The following is a 20,705-nucleotide window of genomic DNA, read 5'->3' as shown; positions in this document are numbered from 1 at the left end:
CTTCCAGAGGTGGGCCATCGGCATTGGATAGTAAGCGAAGTTTTCCCACGTTAATTCCAAAGAATGGTGTTACTTGCTAAAACGCCTGTGGGTACCAATGGTGGGCTAAAGTCATTGGTTGGAAATGGGTTTTCCCAGAAATTATGCTGGAGAAACGTTATTGGTTAAAATTCCTCCTGCCGCTATCAGTGGCTCATCATCATAGCCTAGAAGCGAACAGGGCAGAAAATGAGAGAGGGAATCTTCATCCAAAATACAGTTGTTGTTTTTGTGGTCTTCAGTCCAGAGACTGGTTTGATGCAGCTCTCCATGCTACTCTATCCTGTGCAAGCTTCTTCATCTTCCAGTGCCTACTGCAACCTACATCTTTATCTGTTTAGTGTATTCATCTCTTGGTCTCCCTCTACGATATTTACCCTTCACGCTGGCGTCACATACTAAATTGGTGATCCCTTGATGCCTCAGAACATGTCCTACCAACCGATCACTTCTTCTAGTCAGGTTTTGCCACAAATTTCTCTTCTCTCCAATCCTATTCAATACCTCCTCATTAGTTATGTGATCTACCCATCGAATTTTCAGCATTCTTGTGTAGCACCACATTTCGAAAGCTTCCATTCTCTTTTTGTCTAAACTATTTATTGTCCACGTTTCCCTTCCATACATGGCTACACTCCATACAAATACTTTCAGAAACGTCTTCCTGACACTTAAATCTATACTCGATGTTAACAAATTTCTCTTCTTCAGAAACGCTTTCCTTGCCATTCCCAGTCTACATTTTATATCCTCTCTACTTCGACCATCATCAGTTATTTTGCGCCCCAAACAGCGAAACTCATTTACTACTTTAAGCGTCTCATTTTCTAATCCAATTCCCGCAGCATCACCCGATTTAATTCGAAAATATTCCATTATCCTAGTTTTGCTTTTGTTGATGTTCATCTTATATCCTTTTTTCAAGACACTGTCCATTCCGTTCAGCTGCTCTTGCAGGTCATTTGCCATCTCTGACAGAATTACAATGTCTCGGCGAACCTCAAAGTTTTTATTTCTTCTCCATGGATTTTACTTCCTGCTCCAAATTTTTCTTTTGTTTCCTTTACTGCTTGCTGAATATACAGATTGAATAACTTCGGGGATAGGCTACAACCCTGTCTCACTACCTTCAAACCACTGCTTCCCTTTCATGCCCCTCGACTCTTATAACTGCCGTCTGGTTTCTGAACAAATTGTAAATAGCCTTTCGCTCCATGTATTTTACGCCTGCCACCTTCAGAATTTGAAAGATAGTATTCCAGTCAACATTGTCAAAAGCTTTCTCTAAGTCTACAAATGCTAGAAACGTAGGTTTGCCTTTCCTTAATCTATTTTCTAAGATAAATCGTAGGGTCAGTATTGCCTCTCGTGTTTCAACATTTCTATGGAATCTAAACTGATCTTCCCCGAGGTCGGCTTCTACCAGTTTTTCCACTCGTCTGTAAAGAATTCGTGTTAGTGTTTTGCAGCCGTGGCTTATTAAACTGGTAGTTCACATCTGTCAACACCTACTTTCTTGGGGATTGGAATTATTATATTCTTCTTGAAGTCTGAGGGTATTTCGCCTGTCTCATACATCTTACTCACTAGATGTATACTTTTGTTAGGCATTGCTCTCCCAAGGCTGTCACTAGTTCTAATGGAATGTTGTCTACTCCTGGGGACTTAGGTCTTTCAGTGCTCTGTCAAACTCTTCACGCAGTATCGTATCTCCCATTTCATCTTCATCTATATTCTCTTCCATTTCCATAATATTGTCTTCAAGAACATCGTCCTTGTATAGACCCTCTATATACTACTTTCACTTTTCTGCTTTCCCTTCTTTGCTTAGAACTGGGTTTCCATCTGAGCCCTTGATATTCATGCAAGTGGTGCTATTTTCTCCAAAGGTCTCTTTAATTTTCCTGTATCCAGTATCTATCTTACCCCCAGTCATATGCGTCTCTACATCCTTACGTTTGTCCTCTAGCCTTCCATGCTTAGCTATTTTGCACTTCCTGTCGATCACATTTTTGAGACGTTTGTATTCCTTTTTGCCTGCGTCATTTACTGCATTTTTATATTTTATCCTTTCATCATTAAATGCAATATCTCTTCTTTTACCCAAGGATTTCTATTTCTTCTTCTACTGTCTTTCTTTCCCCCATTCTTGTCAATCGTTCCCTAATGCTCTCCCTGAAGCCCTTTACAACCTCTGGTTCTTTCAGTTTATCCAGGTCCCCATCTGCTAAAATTCCCACCTTTTTGCAGTTTCTTCAGTTTTAATCTTCAGTTCATAACCAATAGATTGTGGTCAGAGTCCACATCTGCCCACGGAAGTGTCTTACAATTTAAAACTTGGTTCCTGAATCACTGTCTTACCATTCTAGAGACCATCCAATATCTCCAGGCTTCTTCCATGTATACAACCTTCTTTTATGATTCTTGAACCAAGTGTTAGCTATGATTAAGTTATGCTCTGTGGAAAATTCTACCAGGCGCCTTCCTCTTTCATTCCTTACTCCCATTCCACATTCATCTACTACGTTTCCTTCTCTTCCTTTTCCTACTATCGAGTTCCAGTCACCCAAGACTAAAATTTTCGTCTCCCTTCACTATCTGAATAATTTCTTTTATCTCATCATACATTTCATCAATCTCTTCGTCATCTGCGCAGCTGGTTGGCATATAAACTTGTACTACTGTGGTAGGTGTGGGCTTCGTATCTATGTTGGCCACAATGATGCGTTCACTATGCTGTTTGTAGTAGCTTACCCGCATTCCTATTTTCCTATTCATTATTAAACCTACTCCTGCATTACTCCTATTTGATTTTGTATTTATAACCCTGTATTCATCTGACCAGAAGTCTTGTTCCTCCTGCCACCGAACTTCATTAATTCCCACTATATCTAACTTTAACTTATCCATTTCCATTTTTAAATTTTCTAACCTACCTGCCCGATTAAGGGATCTGACATTCCACGCTCCGATCCGTAGAACGCCAGTTTTCTCTTTGCTAATAACGACGTCCTCCTGAGTAGTCCCCGTCTGGAGATCCGAATGGGGAATATTTTACCTCTGGAATATTTTACCCAAGAGGACGCCACCATCATTTAGCCATACAGTAAAGCTGCATGCCGTCGGGAAAAATTACGGCTGTAGTTTCCCCTTGCTTTCAGTCGTTCATAGTACCAGCATAGCAAGGCCGTTTTGATTAGTGTTACAAAGCCAGATCAGTCAATCATCCAGACTGTTGCCCCTGAAACTACTGAAAAGGCTGCTGCCCCTCTTCAGGAACTAAAGGTTTGTTCAAATGGCTCTGAGCACTATGGGACTTCTGAGGTCATCAGTCACCTAGAATTTAGAACTACTTAAACCTAACTAACCTAAGGACATCACACACATCCATGCCCGACACAGGATTCGAACCTGCGACCTTAGCACACGTTTGTCTTGCCTCTCAACAGACACCCCTCCGTTGTGGTTGCGCCTACGGTACGGCTATCTGTATTGCTAAGGCACGCAAGCCTCTCCACCAACGGCTAGGTCCATGGTTCGTTGGCTGCATACTTGGCTTCTAGGGCGTTGTTTGTATTGGTCGCATGCCGCTGCCGCGTCTTTACTTCCTTAATGGCGGCGAGCGAGGAAGCCTATAGCTGTCCCCTCTGCTTAAGTTACACGAGTTCTTAGAAATTTCAATCGTTTCTCGCACTTTTCACCTGTAAATGTTGGTTCCTTAGCCAGCACACGTACGTTATTGAAATCGATGTCAAGGCCACAATTTCCTCTACCGCCGATATCGTACTTTGTTTCAGCCGCGTGTGACGTTTCTTGTTGATTACTATGTTCTTTAACAGTCCTTCCCGTTTCGCCTACATTCGCTTTGCCGCAGAGACACGTCGTTTCATAGACGCCCACAATGTGGAGGCAGTCAGTTCAGAAAAAGTCTTTTACTTTGTTTTGACCGAAGAAAGTGCTCTGAATACCATTTTTCCTTAGAATTCCGCTTATGCGGTCAGTGACCCCAGAGACAAACGGTAACGTAACAGAGTGAAAAGGTTGTTCTTCGTCCTTTCCATCAGCATACCTAATATTTCGCTTACCAGCCCCGTCTGTGGACAAACTGTCGCAGCCCTAGGCCTTCACTGCCTTCTTTGAAAAATCCAGCTCCGATTCCAAGCTGTTGTCATCACTGGTGTGGAAGGCACGAGACGACAGAATGTTGAGCACTGCTATTTGTGGGCTGGGTGGTGGTGCTAAGTGGCATCTAAATACCTATTTTTGTTAGTAGCCTTTCTATACACTCAGTGAACTAGAGTGTTGTCAGATCTTCTATATACCAACATATCCAGCAACGGAAGACCGACCTGACTCTCGGCCTACAAGGTAAAGTTGATTTTTGGGTGAATACCATTCAAGAAAGTGTGGAACCCATGAAACTCTTCTTCATCTCGTGGCCATACAATAAATCTGTCGTTCACATAGCCAACAGGAAGCCTTCAAAGGAACACTACCTAAAGCCTGTTGTTCAAAATGTTCCGTAAAAAAATATCAGCCACTGCTGGCGGCAAGGGTCACCCCGTAGCAAGACGGTCAGTCTGTTCATAGAATTCACCACCGTATTTAAAACAGCTCGATCGGAGACGTAAATCAATTAAGACACAAGTATCTGCAGCAGCTCTCTCCCTTATGATCTCCACTGTATCTGATACTGTGATGTTAGCAGATAACGATGTCACATCGAAGCTAACAGTATGTCACTTACGGCTGTCTTCACCGTGCGTCTAATTTCTGAAATTGTCTCGAAACTTTGACCAAACTAATGGTTTTATCAACCGGATGGCTCAGTTTTCCAGACAAATCACTTGCTACAAAGTGAGTTAGCCAGTGATCCCACTCACTACAGGTCTCAATGGAACCCATTCCTCTTGTATCTTGGGTAGTCCACACGTTCTAGGTGAGACTGGCATTCGATGCATTAGGAAGAGCTATCCATTCTGCAATCTGAAATCAGATTTTTCACTTTATATTCGTCGGATCATTTTTTTAACTTGCGTTATTCAGGATCAGCTAATAGTTGCTCCATCTTCTTGTGGTAATCCGTAGCGTTCGTAACAACTGTAGCATTATCTGATTCCGTCACTGTACCCTTATCTGATTCCGTCACAACCACACTTTCGTTTCTCGATTTCATTAAGAGCTTTCCTCTCCTGCGCCGATGTGCTGCTTTTGGGTGGTTTCGTGTCTGTAGAATTCTCGACACGTCTTGTTATTTGGGTCTGCACTTTTCGGAAGACAAAATAAGGAACCTTCGGCGGAACTTACGATGTCTTCAGAGGGAATTCTCTTTGGTGCAGCTGCGAAATTTTGACCTCTGCCCAGGACTGAAACAGATGCTTCATCGAGAACCTCTGACGAGAGATTCACCACCATTCCTCTCGTATCTACAATGGCGTCTTTCTTGTGCACATTATCCATTAGTTTGTAGAACTTCTCCTATTGCTTCATAGTGCTTAAGTCCTAAAATCTTGATGAAACGTTATTCTGTCCACTTTATCAGAGGCGTGAGGTGTGAGACAATAGCTTGGAATCGGAGATGGATGTTTTAAAGAAGACAGCGAAGGCCAATGGCTATGACAGGGATGTCTCGAATCGAGTCACAAGTCCGATCTGATGCTCGGTCAGCTTGTACGAAGACTGCTCGGTCGCGAAACGGAAACCACAGTGAAAATCAGAAACGTTACATCTGCAGCAGTTTTCTACGCCTTACAGCCGCTTCTCTAGATAGCAGCCGCTGCCACTGGGACATTTGTCGCAGCGCTGTACCAACTTAGCAGTACAATCCTCATAGAAAGGCAGCCCCCTGTGCTTTCCACCACCTCTCTACGCTGACCTTGTAGCTCGCTGTCTGTGCCAGGATGTCGCCTTCTTAGCCATCAGTTCATGTGAACAGAGATCAAAATCAGAGGGAGCCAAGTACAGTGGGTGACCAAACACTTTCCATCGAAAACGCCGCAACAGTGCCCACACTGCCCCTGCAGTGAATTGACATCAGGCACGAAATGCGTGACAGTGACGCATTGAGGGCTGCACGAAGTCAGGCGAAATCTCTCGCAGGCCTTCAGAGTTGGCGGGAGACGCCGTCGTTCTAGCCATATTTACGTCCCCTCTGTGCCCTCAGACCTGAAATGAGCGACATGACGCGATCGACGAGCACGCGAGGAACACTGTCCAATACATCAACGCACAGCTTCATCGGATTTTCACTGTGGTTCCCATTTCGCGATAGATGGGATCCCACTTTCCGAATAGGCCTCGTGTTTTGTTTTCCTTTTTTTCCTATAAACGTGAGTGATCCAGCAAGATAAAGTTTTTCGCCTGACTGCAAGACTGTCAGTCTTTATAAGGTAAGTTATTTTGGTCTATAAACGATGCAGACAAATCCTCACACACCCACTGCCAAAAAGCTAAGCACCTAGGTTCAAATGGCTCTGAGCCCTATGAGACTTAACATCTCAGGTCATCAGTCGCCTAGAACTTAGAACAACTAAAACCTAACTAACCTAAGAACATCACACACAGCCATGCCCGAGGCAGGATTCGAACCTGCGACTGTAGCGGTCGCGCGGATCCAGACTGGAGCGCCTAGAATCGCTCGGCCTCCAGTGGCCGGCTAAGCACCTAGAACAAGAGGAGGAAGACAAGTGTAACTCCACATGTTGCGACATCATATCGTATTATTTCAGCCCAATTAAGGTCTGCAATGAACAAAGTCGGTTGCAAGAACAGTTGCAATATCATACTTTTTCTTTTCTTCCAGGTTGTTGTTGACGATGCGGAACACAGCTACGACACTCTACTTCGCATGGAGCAACTGGCTGGACCCGAGCGACGCCTTGTAATAGTGTCGTATAAGAAGGACGACTCGTTTCTAGATTCATGCAAGTCAGGTGATATTAGTGAAGAGAGCTGGAAGGAGCTCATAGACGTCTCTGTCAGACTGAACAGTGACCAACATTCGTGCTGTCTGGGAGATCTCTGTGACGAAGAAAGTCTCAAAAAGATCTTAGACGGGAAACCTGAAGCAATACTCTCCCTATCGCAGCTGTCAGGCCCTTTGAGGATGGGTCAAGACTTGGATCCACTACCAGTGAACCACATTCCCAGAGAGCTCACATTTCGGATGCGTGTCAAACACGAATTTCTCTCATCACTCGGAGACAGGGAAGTGTGCATCATGGATGAAGTATCCTATAAGCTCCTCACCAAGAAGTCTATTTTGAAGAATATTATCAACTTTGAAGACTTTGACAACTACCTCCGTGATTCAGACCCACTCTGGCCTCTCATTGCCGTTACTAACAACATCGATCTTTCTGCAATTCGAATGATATGCAGTAGATATGCAGACATACGTGTGTATGTTCTAAATAACCTAGATGACGAATGGCTATACGTTGAAGAGCAATCAAGAAGCGTATTGCAAGTTCTGAATAGCTCGAATAATCGAGTTATCGTTGAAGGGAAACCAGGTATAGGGAAATCTACTATGTTGCTAGATATGGCAAGCCAGCTGAAGTGCCAGGATCCTTCGTGGTGGATCCTGAGAATAGACTTACTGAACTACTCAGAAGTCTTAGACAGTTGCATCAGCGGTCAGAAAGCCAGTAAGCTTATTTTGGAACGAGTGTTATACAACGAGAGAAACCTGGGCGTACTGGAACGCTCACTTCTTCAGCACTGTCTGCTGGAGTATCCTCGTATCATCTGCATGGCGGACGGCTTCGACGAGGTCTGCCCAGACTACGGAGACAAATGCTTACAGGCTCTGCGGGAGTTGGCTCCACGCCATGGGAAGCTGCTGGTGACGACTCGACCCTCCGTGACGGGCCGCCTCGAGGCTGCCCTGGATGTTTCGGCGCACACGCTGCCTGCTCTCAGTGATGACCAAGTGGACGAATTCCATAGGGGGTCCAGCTCAGATGTAGTAGTTACTGGTGTGGTTAGAGATCTGTTGAAGATCCCTCTGTTTTCAAAAATGTATGCAGACTCATTGGAAAGTGGAGCTGAGGTAGAGGACATTGTGAGCCTTTATGAAGCTTTTTTTGAAAGGAAATTGAAAAGATTGCACGAAGAGAAGTGGGGTGATAATTTATCCATACCTGGTAGAAGGAAAAAGGTGAAGAGGGAATGGCAGGAGCACGAGAAGCTGTTGGGGTTTCTTGCAGTGACACACCTTCTCCCTAGAATTGAAGTACCTAGGCGAGAGCAACAGTCCACTGTAGATCGAGAGGATCTCGTGAAGGCTGGAGTCATTTACCGATTTATTGATGATAAGCCAGTTTTCATTCACAGGACCTTTGCTGAGCATTTCTTAGCCAAGTGGTGCTTTACCGACGATGCAGCCAGTCAGTGTGGAAATGTGTACCGCAGTGCTCTTGCCGACAGCAGCTTGGAGTTTTTCGTCGAGTCTTTCGACAGAATAGCGAGTAGGGGCCGACCGCTCCTGACGGCAGTGATCAACGGCAGTGAGAGTGAGGTGAAATCGCTGCTAGAGAAGGGCGCTGAGCCCATGGAGAGGGATGAGATGGGACGCAGCTCACTGCATCTGGTACCAGCCTACACTGGCGACTCCTCACTGCTGCGGCTGCTTGTAGAACGGCTGGAGGTGGCGGCGGTGACGAGGGACGGAGGATCGGCATCAGGGGCAGCAGAAGCAGCAGTGTCACGGGGAGCCGCGGAGGCGAAGTCAGTAGCCGAGGTGGATGAGGCGCTGAGGTCCGTCGAACCCCACCGGCTGGCGACCGACTCGGATTCGGCAGAGGCTTCGGGGACACCTGGGGCGTGGGGTGCTGGGGAAGAGACGGGAGCAGTTGGTCCACTACAGTATGCGAAGGCAGCGAAGGCGGTGTCTGAGGCGATGGGTGCGGAGGACGGGCTGCTGCACTGGACGCCACTGCGCTACGCTGCGGAGCACCGGCGCTGGTGGGCAGTGCCTGCGCTTCTGGAGATGGGCGCCGAGCTGCGTCACCTGGGAGACTTCCAGCGCGGCCGTTACACACCTGAGGAGCTGTGGCGCGTTTTCCAAAAAAATGGATACAGAGCACTGTTCGATTATATACTTGGCAAGAATCAGTCCCAGATTGTCAAACAGACAAACGAAAACAAGAGGCTTTTAGAGATCCAGGTAAAGTACACATATTTACTTTTTTGGGTTAACACAAAGCCTATTCCACAGGCTCCACAGAGAATATTCTATGAAGAGAAACAAATAAACCACATTTAAGGGTATTATCATCTGCATCTGCATTACATAAAGATTTAACATATATCTACTGCAAGCCAATGTGAAGTGTTTAGCAGAGAGTACTTAGCATGAAAGCACATGTTTCTTCCCATTCCAGGCAGGTATGGACACCAGAAATAATTTATGCTTAAATGCCCTCTATAAATGGTGACATTACTCTAATCTCGTCTTCACGGTACGGGAGGGATATCTTGGGAGCTCAAGATTATTCATTTATTCTTCCTTTGTATAATCTCTGGAAGTACTGTAATTGGGCTTTCGCGGGCTAATTTTCATCCTTCTTCAAGAGTCTGCAACATCAACTCTGTCAAACAAAACTGCGATTATTCGTGCCTCTCTTCTCTGTATACGTTGAATAACACCTGCTGGTCCTACCTGATATGGGTCCCATACACTTGACTAATATTCTAACATAACCCTCACAGTTGACGCGTATGCAACATCATTTGATACATTTCTGCCATTTTCATACCAATGAACGAAAATCTGCTACCATCATTAGCTGTGTCTGATCGTAAGTTATCATTCCGCTTCACATTCCAACAATTTGTTACACCCAGGCATTTGTACAAGTAAAACCACTCAAGCTGTGACTCACTGATATTGTAGTCATAGGATACTATTTTCCTGAATTTTACGAACTGCACAATTCTACACTACCTCACATTTGAGACAAGACGCTAATCCTTGCACCACTTTGAAATCTTATCAACATCTGACAGGATATCAGTGCAGCATATTTCACACAGTACTTTGCTGTAATCAAATGCATCATCTGCAAACAGATTAGTGCCGTCTTGCAGCGTCGACGACGTGGGCCTCAACATATTTCGCTGGACCACATCTAAAGTTGTCTCTACTTCTGCCAATGACTGTCGATCTGAGGCAACATATTACATCCCTCCCATCAAGAAACCCTCAATCTAATAACAAATTTCGTTTGATGCCATTCTATATGCATTGACGTAATACCGAATCCAAAGCTTTTCGGGCGTCAAGAAGTACTGCATTCGACTGGTTGTCTGGGTTCATAGCTTTCGGGGTATTATGTGAGAAAAATGCAACTTGGGTTTTTCATTATCAAATGGAAATCCATACCATAGACAGACACAATATCACAAAATAATGTATCAGTAAGGTGCAAATTACGAGGTCCTTTGGGTTATTTGTTCCAAGACTTTTTGGTCAAAATTTTACAGGTGTTGGGGGATCCCAAAATGAGTATCGCTGAGTGGAGGATAGAGTTTTCAGAAAGAAATATTTGGTATTTTATTGACATAAACGAGTTACACATTATAGCATCAACTTAAGCCCGTGCTGACTGTTGTAAATGAGCACCGTCAGTCCTGTTACAAGCATTACATCCGCTCCTTGCTGCACATTGTGACAGGAGGCTAGAATCATGCCAGGCAGCTACTTTACAGGTTCTGTTAGGTGTTCATACGTAAACGTTTTCATTTAAACTCATAGAAAAAAACATGCATGGGAGTAGGATCTAGTGGTGGTGTGAGAAAGAGAAAGTCCACCCCCTTCGAATCCAGCAAAGTGTATGTGTTTGTTGCTTACACAGTAATATGGAAGTGGGATGGTGCAGCCTCCCACTCACGCCACATCCTCTCCATCTGCTCATAGACTACAAGAGGTACGACCTCCGACAGCTGAGGCACTATATATCGAATGAACAGCAGGTAATGTCCCCCTGCGAAACAGAGTGGTAACTAATAAAATCCTATTAGTTATTGTTCTACAACTGCGACTCACAATTTCACTGTTGTTAGTTACCCCGAACAGAATACGATTTCGTTGTGCATAATTTTCCATATATATATATATATATATATATATATATATATATATATATATATATATATATATATATATATATATATATACAGGGTCTTACAAAAAGGTATGGCCAAACTTTCAGGAAACATTCCTCACACACAAAGAAAGAAAATATGTTATGTGGACATGTGTCCGGAAACGCTTACTTTCCATCTTAGAGGTCATTTTATTACTTCTCTTCAAATCACATTAATCATGGAATGGAAACACACAGCAACAAAACGTACCAGCGTGACTTCAAACACTTCGTTACAGGAAATGTTCAAAATGTCCTCCGTTAGCGAGGATACATGCATCCACCCTCCGTCGCATGGAATCCCTGATGCGCCGACACAGCCCTGGAGAATGGCGTATTGTATCACAGCCGTCCACAATACGAGCACGAAGAGTCTCTACATTTGGTACCGGGGTTGCGTAGACAAGAGCTTTCAAATGCCCCCATAAATGAAAGTCAAGAGGGTGGAGGTAAGGAGAGCGTGGAGGCCATGGAATTGGTCCGCCTCTACCAATCCATCGGTCACCGAATCTGTTGTTGTGAAGCGTACCAACACTTCGACTGAAATGTGCAGGAGCTCCATCGTGCATGAACCACATGTTGTGTCGTACTAGCACATGTTCTAGCAGCACAGGTAGAGTATCCCGTAGGAAATCATGATAACGTGCTCCATTGAGCGTAGGTGGAAGAACATACTGACGAAACTAAAATGAGCTCTAACATGGAAATTAAGCGTTTCCGGACTAATGTCCACATAACATCTTTTCTTTATTTGTGTGTGAGGAATGTTTCCTGAAAGTTTGGCCGTACCTTTTTATAGACATTCCCTTTGTCGGAATATGTGGCGAAATACACATCGGGTTGAAAAACAAGTGGTAATGAACGTAGTTCACCTCGAAGAGCGACATCCATTAACATAACGCTCGAACCCCCTACACCCGCCCCGGGGCGGAAGGGATGCAATCTTAAAGTGGAACCCTTATTTTTTATTGCGGATTTGGATTCTCCGTGAAAAGTGAAAAAATATGTAATTTTTGTATGAAAAATGTCTTTCATTTCTTAATATATGGCGCTGTAATCGGCAAATATGGAAATGAATTGAGAATTGTTGCAAAACGGTATTATCTCAAACAAATACACATACGATTATGACAATTGAAGTCCTTTTTTGATATTTTTGATAATGCTATTATGTGAGACGTTCCACAGTCGAATGAAGTACAGACAGTGATCATGCACTGAGTACAAGGTCGGACTGTGCATGTTGCTTCAATATTAACGATTGCACGGAGGGGAGATATCATTGACGCGTATTTTGAGGCTCAAAGAAATGTTGACGAAGCTCAACAAAGGTATGCTACTCCGTTTCCCGATAGGAATGTTCCGTCTGCAACGACGTTTCGCTCTATTGTCCACCTGTTTACTGAAACGGAAAGTGGTACAGCTAGAGAAAGAGTCCGACCGCTGCCTGTGACAAACCAAACTAACGCAGTGAATGTCTAGCTGAGGTTGCTACAGATCCTCACATCTCGGCAATTTGCGCGAGGTTCAGGAATTTCGCAAAGAAGAGTTCTACGCACACTGCATGCACACACATGGCATCGATTTCATTTATCGGTGCGCCGAGAACTGCATGGTGACGATTTTAATAACCGCCTGAACTTCTGCAACTGGACACAGGAACTACTGGCAGTCAATGAGAATTTCATTTCACAGTTACTTTTCGCAGGTCAACCCAATTTTACGAATCGTGGTCAGGTGAACCGACATAATATGCATTATTGGTCAGTGGAGAATCCCCACATGGGTAAGGCAAGTTGAACATCAACGCCCATGGAATGTCAACGTTTGTTGCGGTATTTTAGGTACGCAGGTAACTGGCCCATACTTCATAGAAGGTAATCTGACTGCTCAAATTTACAGCGACATTGTGGATAATGTTCTACCGATACTAATGGACGATGTTCCACTTCAAACGAGACCGGATGAATGGTTTCAACACGATGGACGCCCAGCGCCTTATTCACGACTACCTCGAGAAGTTCCTAATCGAATCTATCATGGTCGACGGATTGGACGAGGAGGTCCTCTAAAGTGGGCTGCGCGACACCCCCTTTGACTTCTGCCGATTTTTGCATCCGGGGATGACGAAAAGAGACAGTTTACATGGATGTACCAACAACTCCCGAAGATATGCGGCAGCGAATTAGCAATGAATGCGCAAACATTAGCGCAGAGACACTAATACAAGTCGGATTGTCGTTCAGACACAGAGCTGCAGTGTGACAATTAGAGACTACGGACAACATTTCGAAATATGCTGCACTGAAACACTTTTGGGAGGCAAAGGGACTCACAGTAATCAAGCACCCCAAGATAGTGGGAGGCAATGGGACTCACCAAAATCAAGCACCCGAGATTGTGAGAGGTAAGGGGGAACACCAAAATCAAGCACGACGAGATAGTGAGAGGCAATGGGACTCACCAAAATCAAGCACCCCAAGACAGTGAGAGGCAAGGGGCTCACCAATATCAAGCACCTCAAGGTATTGAGAGACAATGGGACTTGCAGTCGTTAAGCACCCCACCATAGTGAGAGGCAATGGGACTCACCAAAATCAAGCATCTGAGATTGTGAGACGCAAGGTGCCTCACCAAAATCAAGCACCCGAGATAGTGAGAGGCAATGGGACTCACCAAAATGAAGCACCCAAGATAGTGAGAGGCAAGGGGTCTCACCAAAATCAAGCACCAGAGATTGTGAGAGGTAAGGGGGAACACCAAAATCAAGCACGATGAGATATTGAGAGGCAATGGGACTCACCAAAATCAACAACCCCAAGTTAGTGAGAGGCAAGGAGACTCACAGTAATCAAGCACCACGACATAGTGAGAGGCAATGGGACTCACAATCAATCAAGTACCTGAGCTTGTGAGTGGCAAGGGGGCTCATTAATATCAAGCACCTCAAGGTATTGAGAGACAAGGGGACTTGCAGTAATTAAGCACCCGCCATAGTGAGAGGCAATGGGACTCACCAAAATCAAGGATCTGAGATTGTGAGAGACAAGGGGACTCACCACAATCAAGCACCCTAAGACAGTGAGAGGCAAGGGGTATCACCAAAATCAAGCACCTGAGATTGTGAAAGGCAAGGGGCTCACGAAAATCAGGCACCCCAAGATAATGAGACTCAAGGGGACTCGCAGTAATCGAGCACCCCGACATAGTGAGAGGCAATGGGACTCACCAAAATAAAGCATCTGAGATTCTGAGAGGCAAGGGGACTCACCACAATCAAGCACCCCAAGACAGTGAGAGGCAAGTGGACTTACCAAAATCAAGCTCTCAAGATAGTGAGAGGCAATGGGACTCACCGAATTCAAGCACCCAAGATAGTGAGAGGCAAGGGGTTTCACGAAAATCAAGAGAGATTGTGAGAGGCAAGGGGGCTCACCAATATCAAGCACCTCAAGGTATTGAGAGACAATGGGACTCGCAGTAATAAAGCACCCTGACATAGTGAGTGGCAATTGGCCTCACCAAAATCAAGCATCCGAAACTGTGAGAGGCAAGGGGTCTCACCAAAATCAAGCACCTGAGATAGTGACAGGCAATGGTACTCACCAAAATCAAGCACCTGAGATAGTGAGAGGCAATGGGACTCACAAAAACCCAGCACACCAAGACAGTGAGAGGCAGAGGGGCCTCACCAAAATCAAGCGCCCAAGATAGTGAGAGGCAATGGGACTCACCAAAATCAAGCACTCGAGATTGTGAGAGTCAAGGGGGCACACTAAAATCAAGCACACCATGATAGCGGTAGGCAAGGGTTCTCACAGTAATCAATCACCCCGAGGTAGTAAGAGACATTGGGACTCACCAAAATCAAGCACCTAAGATAGTGAGAGGCAAGGGGCCTCAGCAAAATCAAGCACCCTAGACTGTGAGAGGCAAGGGGGCTCACCAACAGCAAGCACCCCAAGACACTGAGAGGGAATGGGGCTCACCAAAATGAAGCACTGGAGACTGTGAGAGGCAAGGGGTCTCACCAAACTCAAGCACCTGAGATAGTGAGAGGCAATGGTACTCACCAAAACCAAGCACCTGAGAGTGTGAGAGGCAATGTGATTTGATGTGTTGGTGAATGTGCCAACACCTTGTAGATAGAGGAGGCCGAAATGCACGCTATCTAACGCAGACGGGCGTGAATTCTGGAACAGGATAAATAGTGAATTCTAATAAGAAAAGTATGCAGCTCCTCGAATACTTAACTTATATTTATCCTTGTTGTGAATACAGCATTCTTGATGAGACATTTCATACGATAACTATCAAACTATGTAAGGCTAATGGCGCCTTGCTAAGTCGTAGCCATTAACTTAGCTGAAGGCTATTCTGTCTCTCGGCAAATGAGAGCAAAGGCTTCGTCCGTATCGTCGCTAGCAACGTCGTCGTACAACTGGGCGAGTTCTCGTACGTCTCTCGAGACCTGCCGTGTGGTGGCGCTCGGTCTGCGATCACACAGTGGCGACACGCGGGTCCGACATGTACTAATGGACCGCGGCCGATTTAAGCTACCACCTAGCAAGTGTGGTGTCTGGCAGTGACACCACATGATTCACCAAAATCAAGTACCCAAGATAGTGAGAGGCAAGGGGACTCACCAAAATCAAGCACCCAAGATAGTGAGAGGCAAGGGGACTCACCAAAATCCAGCACACCAAGATAGTGAGACACAAGGAGACTGACAGTAATCAAGCACCCTGAGATAGAGACAATGGGGCTCACCAGAATCAAGCACCCAAGATAATGAGAGGCAAGGGGACTCACCAAAATCAACCACACCAAGACAGTGAGAGGCAAGGGGACTCACCAAAATCAAGCACCCGAGATTGTGTGAGGCAAGGGGTCCTACCAAAATCAAGCACCTGAGATAGTGAGAGGCAATGGTCCTCACGAAAATCAAGTACCTGAGATAGTGAGAGGGAATGGGATTCACCAAAATCAAGCATCCGAGATTGTGAGAGGCAAGGGGACTCACTAAACCAAGCACCTGAGATAGTGAGAGGCAATGGTACTCACCAAAACAAGCAACTGAGATAGTGAGAGGCGATGGACCTTACCAAAGTCAAGCAGCCCAAGACGGTGAGAGGCATGGGAACTCACCAAATACAAGCACCCGAGATTGTGAGAAGCAAGGGGTCTCACCAAATTCAACCACCCCAAGATAGTGAGAGACAAGGGGACTCACAGTAATGGTTCAAATGGCTCTGAGCACTATGGGACTTAACATCTATGGTCATCAGTCCCCTAGAACTTAGAACTACTTAAACCTAACTAACCTAAGGAAATCACAAAACATCCAGTCATCACAAGGCAGAGAAAATCCCTGACCTCGCCGGGACTCACAGTAATCAAGCACCACGAGATAGTGAGAGGATTTTGACTCACCAAAATCAAGCACTCGAGATAGTGAGAGGCAATGGGACTCACCAAAGTCAGACACCCAAGATAGTGAGAGGCAAGGGGGTTCACCAAAATCAAGATCCCAAGATTGTGAGAGGAAAGTGGGCTCTTTATAATCAAGCACCCCAAGATAGGGGCAGGCAAGGGGACTCGCAGTAATCAAGCACCACGAGATAGTGAGAGGCAAGGGGGCTCACCAAAATTTCGTTAGTGGATGCGTGGCAGCAATCAAGTACCACGAGGTAGTGAGATGCAAGGGGGCTCACCAAAATTTCGTGAGTCGATCCTTGGCACTCGTCCAGGGTATCATCATGAAAACGTCATGGCTGAAACGTACTATTATTGCGTAGCAAACGACGGAAGCCATGACGAGGCTTAGAGAAGCCAATGCGCCAGGACGTGAGATGTATGTGGCCAGTGAAGGGTTGTGGTGTTGTCAGCGGGTGCTGTGGCGACTCTCAGCGTCGCACGGCCGCTGGAACGGTGACGGCAGTAGCTCGCCGATGACGCTCCCTCCATCAGGCGGGGGCGGGCTAGAGACTTTGTAAAATGTAAACTTTCACGGCCGGAAATGACACAATCATTAAAATATTCCTGGCCATCATGCTGCAGTCGAATGAATTTCGCAACACAACGTTTCGTCATCATTTTCGAAGGACACTTTCATGGCGGACCGCAGCTTTTTTCGGGTTTATTCGATTTGCACCCTCGCTCGCTACTCACTGCAGCAAAATTCTGTTCACGCGTGCTCCCGTGCAGTGGTGTGCCGTCACGTGGTTTGAACATAAGAGTGCAAATGGGCGCTATTGGTTGCCGTTCTCCGCCATTGATAGGACACCATGGTGGAAAACTGGTACACGTCCTCTCCAGAAGCCGGATCCAGACGTCAACCAATTTCACTCTCTCCTCCGTCCTGTTGAAATATCTGGTGCATTTGACAATGTCTATGGCCTCTTTGAATGGCCTTTCATGGTACCCGCTTGTCGCTGCGAGTACTTGAACCCTACCAAAATGAAAGTAATGGTCTTTTGGCTGCAAAACATGTTCCGCAAATCTCTTCCCGCGATTGCGACCATGATTGGCCAAGTTTAGGTGATCCTGCATCTCCCGGGTTGATTTCCAGATTACCGCGATGTTCTGTTTTTTCACGATTTTCCCTTTGCGGTCAGTAAATTCCCTACTGAAAGGCAGGAAATCTTTCGATTTCAAAGGATCGCTCTGACGTTTGCCTGGCGGTCTTCAGGATCTTTTTACCTCTCATTATTGTGGAGCAATACGTTGCTGAGGTGTTTTAATTCCCCGCAAGCAGGTCTGCTTCACAGATGTTCCTTGCTTTATCCGACAACGTTTTTATAATGCCACGCTTTTGTCGTCGATCGTGGTTCGAATCTTGGTGTCGGTAACAGTCTCCGAGCGTGGGTTCTCTGTAAACTGTGTGGTCTCAGCTACCATCTTCTCCCTTGACAAGTAGCACACCAAGAGAAGTTAATCTTCTGCCTGCAGCTTCCTCCATGGTAATTGGAAATGAACGTTTGGCGTCATTGGCCGGGAGGCCCCTTACGGGGCAGGTCCGACCGCCTTGGTGCAGGTCTTATTACATTCTACTCCACACTGGATGACCTGCGCGCCGGATGGGGATGAAATGATGATGAAGACAACACGGCACCCAGTCCCTGAGCGGAGAAAATCCGCGACCCAGTCGGGAATCGCACCCGGGCCCGGAGGACGGCAATCCGTCACGCTGACCACTCAGTTATCGGGGCGGACTTTCCTCCATGGTAAACTGAATCTTCGGATTAACACCGTTGAGATGTTTGTGAAAATGAGCTAGTTCCTCTCCGCCATGCCTCCACAAAACAAACATATCATCTACGTAGCGGAACCAAATATTCGGTTTTTTGTTGGCACCTTCCAGTGCCTACTTCTCGAATTTTTCCATAATAAAATTCGCTATGGTTGGATTTGATGGTCTCCCTATAACCACGCCGTTCAGCTGTTCATGGAACTCACCGTTCCGTTTGAAATAGGTGGTCGTGAGGCAAAATTTAAACAGCACTGCAATTTCGGGGCGAAAACTCCGATTCAGCTGTTGTAACATCTCGTTGAGATGAAGCATAGTAAATAACGATGCAACATCAAAATTAAGTATTCCCGAAATCTCATAGAACAACTAATGTGTCCTCTGGCTGGACCACTATGCGAATTAATTTACTGATAAAATGTGCCGAATTCTTGGTATAGGAGTCCGGCCGGCCCACGTATGGTAGTAATAATGTTATCAAAGACTTGACAATTAAATGTGTGTGTTAACCAATGGCACTCACTATAGGTCACATCGGTACATGTTTTTTTTTCTTTTTTTCTTTTTTTTTCCCCCCCTTGCGTCATCGGCAATCCATAAGCTGGCGGTGGTGGCCAACTGAACTGAACTGACACTTCTGTACGCTCTGTTGGACAGAGGACGTTTTATCAGCCGTGTAACAGTTCTAATAACTTTGTCAGTTTTCTCTACGTCTGCGGATCTACTAAGTCGTTAATCTTACTACAGTAGTTGGGCACATCTAAAACAAGCCTCGCATTTCACTTGTTAGAGGGGAAAATGATAATGCTGTCGTCCTGATTCAGGAGTTTATGACATTCCTCTCACCCACAGTTAAATTACTTTTTGGAGGCTTTGCGTGGGCCAATACTTCCACAGCACTGCGAATGCCTGCTTCCACACTGGCCTTTAGTTCTTCCATGGGCACAACTCGCGGACTGATGGCAATGGCAAATCCGTTAATCATATCAACAGATTTTCCATAACTGTCTTATCTTTTCCTTTTAAATACTGTACTTTTTCATGTAATACAGATGCATTGATGGATACCTTGTGGAAAAGATCTCCACTCGCTCCCTCTCAATTAGGACACCCAAACTGACAATCAATAATCCTTTTCACAGATTCACTTTGTCATGGCCAAAATTACCCTCAGCCACCAGAAGCGTGAAATCTCCATTTACTTCCGGCATACGTGCAATGCTTTTATGTAAAAAACAATGTGAAGTATCTATTTCGTCACTGTATTCCAATTCCTCTATAATATACAAAACATCATTTGGTAGATCTGTATCCACGCTCTATGAGAGCAATTTTCCCATACCTATTGATACGTTATCATGCAAACTAAGCTTTAATGAACGTGAATGCAGTTTACTTGGTTCCACCTTCATGACTTCAACGGTGTGCAGTAGAAGATCAACTTTTGCATGATGCTCATACATACAATCCGGCCTTAGGATTGTACAGTACACCCCCCCCCACCCCCAATTGCGTGGGGCAATACTTCCATATATTCCTGAACACTCCCTACTCTAGTAGAGAAACTGTCCAATGTTGCTACGAGTGATGCCACAAGATTGTCCCCTACTCCACACAATCTATATCATGGAGAACTCATTCCCTCCCTACCCAGCAGGTCTAGAGTAGTCGCTGACACATGACTTCCTGTGCCCACTAAAAACTTACGTTGCATTCCTTTCATCACACCGACCAAGTAACAATCTTGCCTTTGCATACGCCTTTGCAGCATTATGCTTTACTGGGAATGTCATCTGGCAGTTTATGAATTCCTGTTGCAGTTTAACGAACTCTTACATCATTGTCCACTTTGCATTTTATGTCAGGAACCAACACCTAATGCACCACCCCCCCACACTCACAGTATTGTGATTGGCAGAATTATTTACGAGTACAGAACACATGTCCACACCTATAAAAACTCTCTTTATCCTGCATCCAAGTTGTTAAGTCAGCTTCGGTCAGTGCCATAGCAGTCTTAAGGGGGGTAGGACATCAAACGGGCCGACTTGGAGCAGGAGACGCACCACAGGACATTTTATTTTCTACTGTCTACACTTTTACTAATAAATTCATAAAACTTTGTCAGCATGACCAGGAAGGATTCAGAATTCACACTCATTGCAGTGGAAGTGCAAAAACATAACAAAATAATTTTTTTTAGATATGAAATTTCATCATTTTTTCACTTACTGTTGGCTGCATTTGTTGCTATAGGTGCATTTTTC

At 45.3% G+C, this 20,705-nt stretch overlaps 1 protein-coding gene across 1 annotated transcript in view; it reads left to right on the top strand.

Annotated features, from left to right (window-relative positions):
* The window catches only part of LOC126209804 (uncharacterized), a 76,050-nt gene that overhangs the window by 33,042 nt on the left and 22,303 nt on the right, over positions 1 to 20,705 (top strand). Inside the window, exon 3 of the mRNA XM_049938940.1 lies at positions 6,842 to 9,208. Coding sequence (XP_049794897.1) covers positions 6,842 to 9,208 — 2,367 coding nt within the window. The remainder of the gene's footprint in view (positions 1 to 6,841; positions 9,209 to 20,705) is intronic.

The sequence above is a fragment of the Schistocerca nitens genome, chromosome 10, assembly GCF_023898315.1.
Source record: "Schistocerca nitens isolate TAMUIC-IGC-003100 chromosome 10, iqSchNite1.1, whole genome shotgun sequence".
NCBI classification, from domain to species: domain Eukaryota; kingdom Metazoa; phylum Arthropoda; class Insecta; order Orthoptera; family Acrididae; genus Schistocerca; species Schistocerca nitens.
Note: the sequence above shows the minus strand (reverse complement) of the source record. Positions and strands in the feature narration are given on the sequence as shown.